We start from the raw sequence: 7573 nt of genomic DNA on the forward strand, positions 1-7573 counted from the left end.
AAATAATTCCATTGTGAATATAAAATAAACAATATAATAATAGATTCTTACTTATATAAAATATGTATATGTATAAATTATTAATTTATAATTTTAATGGAACCATATATTTACATAGAATTTTCTAAAAAATTATTATCTTACTATTTTATCGATGTCAAATTTTGAACTGACCCAAGTTGGAACCGGCAAAATCTATTAATTTATAGAGATTATTAATTTATCGAATATTAATTTATACTGTAGTTTTGAACTTACAAAATTAAATATTTATTATAAAAAGGGCTTAATATTTATCATTCTTAGCTTCAAATTATATATCTGGCAATTTGGTGTATTAGTATTCTTAAACTGGCCTCTATATATATCCTATTTGAAAGTATTATTATTTACATTCTTACTTGTTTTCTTCTTCGTAACCCTCTCTGTCTTCTTGCTCTCAAAATTTTTACTTGATTTAGTAGAGAACTGTGAGACAAATTAAAGAGTGTTTCTAGATATATATGTGTCCAACTGTTTTGTATTCTTACTTCGAAACTCTCTCTTCCTCGTTCTGTGTCTCTCGTCCATCTCACTAAACCAACATGATGATACCAGATGATCATCATCACCTCTCATTCCCCAGTTATGTTCTTCACCAAGAACAGATCACCCCAAATCTTAACCCTAACCCTAATCCTACTTCCTCAAACTCAAACAAAAGGAAAAGAAATCTCCCGGGAAATCCAGGCATGTATAGTCAATCCAAATCTTGGACTTTTCATTTTATACTGATTTGTTTCTTGATATTTATTTTTATTTGTTTCAGTATGGTACAATACTCTAGTTCCTTATAATTATTCTCTTTTTTTTCCCATTCCTGGCTCTTTTGGTATATATTAAAAAACAAAAAGATCCAGATGCAGAAGTCATCGCTCTATCGCCAAACTCGCTCATGGCTACGAACCGATTCATATGCGAGGTCTGCAACAAAGGGTTTAAGAGAGACCAAAACCTTCAGCTTCACCGGAGAGGTCATAATCTTCCATGGAAGCTAAAGCAAAGGACAAACAAGGAGCAAGTGAAAAAGAAAGTGTACATCTGTCCCGAGAAGGCATGCGTACACCACGACCCGGCTCGAGCCCTCGGGGACTTGACTGGAATCAAGAAGCATTTCAGCAGGAAACATGGAGAAAAGAAGTGGAAATGCGACAAATGTTCCAAAAAATATGCTGTCATGTCCGATTGGAAAGCTCATAGCAAGATTTGTGGTACCAGAGAGTACAGATGTGACTGTGGTACCCTCTTTTCCAGGTAATATTGCAATACATTTCTGAAATATAACACTCTGGTTGCCTCTATAACTCTATGCAAACCGAATGATTAGTATTAGCTTCGACAGAAAATATCTGGTCACATATATATATATAACAATTGTTGATTTAGTTTCTTTGATGAATGAATTGAAACAGGAAAGATAGTTTCATCACACATAGAGCATTTTGTGACGCTTTAGCAGAAGAGAGTTCTAGATTCGCCTCAGTTCCACCAGCCGCAACAGCAGCTCCATATTTGAACAATGCCCCGGATGCAGAAGTCAACCTTGGAAACGTCAAACTAAATCATCAGCAATCCGGTATCAATATTAATCGCTACAACACTAATGGCTTCATGGGACAAGCCTTCGCCAATCAGGTTTCCTTACCAGCCAACGTTTTTGCCTCCTCATCATTGCCATCACCTCATAGTGCGTCCGATTCGCTTCAAAATCTATGGCATTTACAAGGACAATCATCTCATCAGTGGCTTCTCAACGAAAACAACAACAGAAACATTCTACAAAGGGGAATCTCCAATAATCAAGAAGATCAGGACACTAAGAAGGGAATTATTCGTAGTGGTTATTTGTTCTCTTCGGACTCAAGCACCAATTATGATCAAAGCGGTGGGCAAGTAATACCATCCATGTCAGCCACGGCACTACTACAGAAGGCCGCTCAAATGGGATCAAAGAGATCAGAATCAAGCTCCAACAATAGCACGGCTTTTGGTCAAATGACTTCCTCCATCTTCAACAACAAACATACAGAGAATGATATCAAAACTAAGGAAGTTGATGAAAGAGGCTTCACAAGAGACTTTCTTGGTGTGGGAAGTCAAAACCGTCCTTGGCCATTATTGATGGTCAACCATAATCTTCCCAACATGACTCAGCCGGCCACAACCGACGTTAAACCAACTGCCGGTACAGCAACGGCCGGTACACCAACGGCAGAATGAATCACAGTATGTTATATTTCTTTATGAATATATAGAAAAGATTATGATATTTTTTAAATGCAGAAACACAAACTATGTAATCCAAATGACGAATGGACAATCAAGTACAGCAGTACAAAGAAAGAAAATAATGAAAGATTACTATCTGATTATCTGAATCGGAGCGAATCCCTGGGTCAACTCGGTGCTGCAGACTGGGTCCTCTAACTTGACGAAGATGGCTATTTGGGTCCACTCCCTGCATGCATGCACAACAAACCATACGCTATGTCTTTTCGTATTCTTCTTTTTTCTTTCTTTCTTGTAATTATTTCATGATTTTAATAGTGAAAGACTAAAACAAACGAGGACAAGTGTGTGTCGGTTATGGAAAGACTTCAGGTAGGGTTTTTATTTTTTGAAAAAACTTTAGGTAATTGTTACTCTTTTTTTCTGGTTTTTTTTTTACCATAAACACTACAAGAAAACAGGGGGATTCTGATGGCCAAAATCGTCGGAAATTCGTCGGAAAAGGCCTATTCCGACGAATTTCTGACGAAGGAGTTCGTCGGTATCATTTCGTCGGAAAAAAAGAATTCGTCGGAATTTCGTCAGAACTTCCGACGACTTTCTGACGAATACCGAGAAATGACATTCTGACGAACTTCCGACAATATTCCGATGCGGACACACGAGACTAGAGTTCATCGGAAAAACTATATACCGACAGAGACGGATCCTCCGAAGATTCCGACGAACTAGTATTCGTCGGAAAATACCGACGGACTATGATTCGTCGGTAAATACCGACGGACTATTATACATCGGTAAATACCGACGGACTATTATTCGTCGGTAAATTCCGACGACTCATCATTCGTCGGTATTTTCCGACGAATACTAGTTCGTCGGTATTTACCGACGAATCATAATCCGTCGGTACTTACCGAGGCCTTTGTTCGTCGGAAAATGTCAATTTTAATACGAATTAATTTTGCATTTTTATATATATTTTTTATATGAAAAATTAATTAATAAATAAATAAAATCTGAAATTTAAAACTAATAATATTATAGAATTTAAATTCATACAAACCGAAATAGAAAAAAAACATTCAGAAAATTTAAATTCATGCAAAACGAAAAAAAAAACATTCATACAGTTTTAAAAAGCTGAAAAAAACTAAGAACTCGAAGACATCAAACGATCTAGCTTCTGCATTATCTCGGCGTTGAACTTCTTCTGGGATGCCAGCTCTGCAAGGATAGTGGCATTCTCCGAACGGATAGTGGCATTCTCCGAAAGGATAGTGGTGTTCTGCTCCTCCAATGCCCCAATCCGTTCATCTTTGTCATGTAGCTCCTCGAGAATCATGGGATCGGCATACGGAGCTTGCGAAGAAGACGCCGGATACGAAGAAGCACGGCGGGCCAACCCAACTAAACGGCCTCCTTTCCTTTTAGGAACCGCCTACAAAAATATTTAAAGTTAGTAAATATAGACAAATTAGTAATCGACATTATAAAAAAAATATATTAATAAAAAAAATTACCTTTTCAACCATCTCATTTATTTGCAATAGGGACAAGTTGGTTGAAGCTCCCGTAGAATCGCCGTCATCAGAGAGAGGCTGAGATTGAGTTGCTATTTCAGCTTCCACCAAATCAACGACACCTTTGATCACGGGATCCTGAATTTGACCCGTCTTCTTGTTAGTGTGAGCCACCTTAATGAGTTGGAGACGATCAACGGGATTACCGTCATTTTCTTCGATCTAAAAAACCGCCATTATTAGCCAAGGAATATATAAAATATTTATTTAAAAAATATAAAGATAAATAATTAAAAAAAACTTACAAGTTCATCTTCCTTAGTAGACATAGAGCAAGCGCCGAGGTTGTGCACATACATACCTTTCCCGCCACGATCGCTCTTCCGGTTCTTGGAGTTCCTAGAAGACGTCTCTGCAGTTTCTTCCTTCTCCCAATGAGCTATCAACTGCTCCCACACCGTCCCGTTGATGAACCGTGGCCTCTTGTTCTTCTGCCAAACTGTCTTCCACGCGTTTATCTGCTTCGTATAAGAGTCCATGGCTTTTTCGTTGAATTTCTTACGGACTGTTTCCGTGAGATCGGAGTGCCAGTTGAACTCTTGCTACAAAACAAACATAATTTAATAAGTAAATATATTTTAAAAAATGTAAATACTTTAAAAAAATGAAGAGTTTACCGCAAACTGACGAAACCACAACTCTCGTTCTTCGAAAGGAATCACACTCCACTTTGAATATCCAAAACGAAGCATGGAGTACATCATCTGGTTGATGCTCCTGCTAATGCCATTTTTCGACTTGGTGAACCTTTAAAAAAAATACAAGTTAGTTAACAAGTTAATTAATGGAAAAAAACATAATACTACAAATTAAAAAAAATACTAACCAAGTGCTATGTCCTCGTCGTGGGTTGGGATGGAGAACCGGGAGATGCTCTCGACCTGGTTGTTGAACCAATAGATCAACTGGCATGACCCCGGATCCTGTTGAGCAGCAGCGGGAGGGGCAGCGGGAGCTGGAGCGGGAATATAAGCGGGAACCGAGTTTTGTTCGTGAGACGATCCCGATGCACGGGAACTGCTCACCGAACTACGTCGAAGACGGGCTGCGGGGCGGGGTACATCCTCGGACCTAAAAAAAAATTAATACATCAAAAATCTTTTCAAATCATTTCTATTTTTAATGTTTTCATTTATATATTTACAAAAGGTTTTATAAACGTTTAAAAAAAACAATTAAACCTTTTATTATACATAGTTTATTATTACTGGAAACTTATAAAAATTTATAAATTTTTTATAATTATAGAAAAATGTTGTTAAATATTTTTAAAATTTTTAAAAAACGTTTTATTATACATAGTTTATTACTGGAAATTTGTAAAAAATTATAAAAATTTTAAAATTTTTTATTATACATGATTTATATATATATATATGTATATAAAATTATAAAAATTTTATAATTATAGAAAAATGTTGTTAAATATTTTTAAAATTTTTAAAAAACGTTTTATTATACATATTTTATTATTGGAAACTTGAAAAACGTTTTTAAAAATCAAAAAACGTTTTAAAAACAGTAAAACGTTTTGAATTTTAACAAAAACACAAAATAATTCCAAAAAAAAACTTAAACAACAATCCAAACAACAATCCTAACTTATATATCCTAAACTATCCATTCAATCCTAAAATTTTCAATCAAACAACCTAAAATCCGAGATCTAACTTCCAAAACCCTAAAAAATTGGGATAAAACATGGTTGGGATGATTCTTACATGATTTGGGGTTTGGGGAAGAGATATGAGGGTGAGAAGATGATTCGCCGGTGATGGGGGCTCGAGAACGGCCGGAATCGCCGTGAAAGGGAGAGAAATCGCGGAGAGAATTGAGAGAGAGCCGGAGGCGGAAATAACGAAGAAGGAAGAAGATGGGTAATTATATTTAACAATTCCGACGGACACGGGTTCGTCAGTATTCCGTCGGTATCATTAAATATATACCAATTGGCGGTTCGCGAAAATTTCACGCGGTTTGGTTTTCCCGGGTAAATTACAATTCCGACGGAACTAAGTTCGTCAGTATATTCCGACGGAATACTGACGACTCTTTCGGACGGAATACCGACGACTTAGTGTTTAAGGGTTGGTTACAAGTTTCTAAAAGCAAAATCCAAATCTTTGATAATATATATAGTATTTTCATACAGATTTAACAGTAGAAATGTTTTTATAACACGAATTTATACAACAACATTTTTTGTAGTGTAAGATTAGATGAATATGATTGTATAAGTATATGAGTGTTAAGATGAGATGTTATGAAAACATGTGATATGCGTACATAAATATTTTTATGAATTGTTATATTTGAACGGTTGCGATCTAATACTATACTAAACACTTATTATGTATTATTTTCATAGTTTTGGCATATAAATTTATAGATTTTTATGTTGGAAATGTTTTAAAAACACATGTCCTCGGTAATTCGTCGCATTATACCGACGACATTCCGACGAACTAACAGAGTTCGTCGGAATGTCGTCGGTACAGTGCGACGAATAACCGAGGACATTTTAAAAACACATGTCCTCGGTAATTCGTCGCACTATACCGACGACATTCCGACGAACTCTGTTAGTTCGTCGGAATGTCGTCGGTATAATGCGACGAATTACCGAGGACATTTCCAGACTTTCCTGAAACTCTTTGTCGTCGCTATCTCGTCGGTATTTTGCGATGGATTTCCGACGGACCAATAGAAAAAAAAAAAAAAAAACTAATCCGAATCTTCTGAATCTTCATCAAACTCCCCAACCTCAGCTTCTGGCTCCGAATGTACAACAGCATCAAGTCCAAACTCAGTCAAATCCTCAACGAGTTCAACATTTGCCAAATCTTCAACTGCCTGGGCGTTGCTGGTAGACTCTGGTTGCAATGGTTCATCATCATCAGAAGTTCCATCCACTCGTCCTCTTGGGTTGATTTGCGTTACAGTGACCCATGGATCATCTCTGTACGTCACCCGAGGGTAACTGATGTAACATACCTATACATATCAATTATACAAATATTAGTAAAATATATAACATTAATTAATTGTATTGGTAAAAAATTATGAATAGATTAACATACCTGATCAGCTTGCGAACCAAGAATGAAGGGATCATAGTATTGAAGTTTCCGCCGCGAATGAACTGATGTAACACCAAACGCATCAATCTTCACTCCTCTATCTGGGGTGGTGTCATACCAATCACAATAGAATACTACACAACGCAATCCAACCATTCCAGAAAATTGGATTTCCAATATTTCTTTTATGTTGCCGTAGTAGACATCGTCACCGGAAGAAGATGAAACACCAGCATCATATGTTGTCTTAGAATGACCTTTCCTTGTGAATGCATATCCTCGCGTACAAAATTTTGGATATGATTTGACCACATAGTTTGGTCCCTGCACAAATTCGCGTATCCAATCATCGAACACAAAACCTCTGGCCAAACCATCATTCACCTACAAATTAAAAACATATATGAGTGAAAAGTTAATTAGTTTATATTAAATTTAAACTACTCATTTGCATAGGGTAATATGATATATGACTCACATAACTACGAAGCCACACAGCAAATCCGTTATCTCTAAGTTGTTGAAGCTCATCTTCTGTTGCATGCCTGTGAGTCATACGCAACTCCGCCATATATACACTATATACAAAAATATTATCAATATGAAATAAATTTATTGAATATTAATCTAACAATGTAAATG

General features: G+C 36.3%; 1 protein-coding gene across 6 annotated transcripts; it reads left to right on the forward strand.

Moving 5' to 3' along the window:
* Window positions 1–392: 392 nt before the first annotated feature.
* LOC106406255 (zinc finger protein BALDIBIS-like) lies at window positions 393–2675 on the forward strand. Of its 6 annotated transcripts, none has more exons than XM_048743226.1 (4): window positions 393–729; window positions 900–1293; window positions 1452–2224; window positions 2323–2675. In XM_048743226.1, the coding sequence occupies exons 1-4, from the start codon at window positions 585–587 to the stop codon at window positions 2337–2339; spliced, it is 1329 nt and encodes a 442-aa protein (XP_048599183.1). In that variant the 5' UTR covers window positions 393–584; the 3' UTR covers window positions 2340–2675. The 6 variants fall into 6 exon arrangements, with proteins under 6 accessions (XP_048599183.1, XP_048599164.1, XP_048599170.1 ...); XM_048743207.1 differs by having other exon boundaries at window positions 394–729; window positions 894–1293; window positions 1452–2265; XM_048743213.1 differs by having other exon boundaries at window positions 394–729; window positions 894–1293; window positions 1452–2239.
* Window positions 2676–7573: the final 4898 nt, after the last annotated feature.

The sequence above is a fragment of the Brassica napus genome, chromosome A1 (assembly GCF_020379485.1).
Source record: "Brassica napus cultivar Da-Ae chromosome A1, Da-Ae, whole genome shotgun sequence".
Lineage (NCBI taxonomy): Eukaryota > Viridiplantae > Streptophyta > Magnoliopsida > Brassicales > Brassicaceae > Brassica > Brassica napus.

Bases quoted from the DNA above. Each gene is read 5' to 3' on its own strand.
- LOC106406255 (XM_048743206.1), top strand. From the start codon at position 585: ATGATGATACCAGATGATCATCATCACCTCTCATTCCCCAGTTATGTT. The intron at 730-893 runs GCATGTATAGTC...AAAAACAAAAAG, and splicing joins AAATCTCCCGGGAAATCCAG to ATCCAGATGCAGAAGTCATC. The intron at 1,294-1,451 runs GTAATATTGCAA...GAATTGAAACAG, and splicing joins TGTGGTACCCTCTTTTCCAG to GAAAGATAGTTTCATCACAC.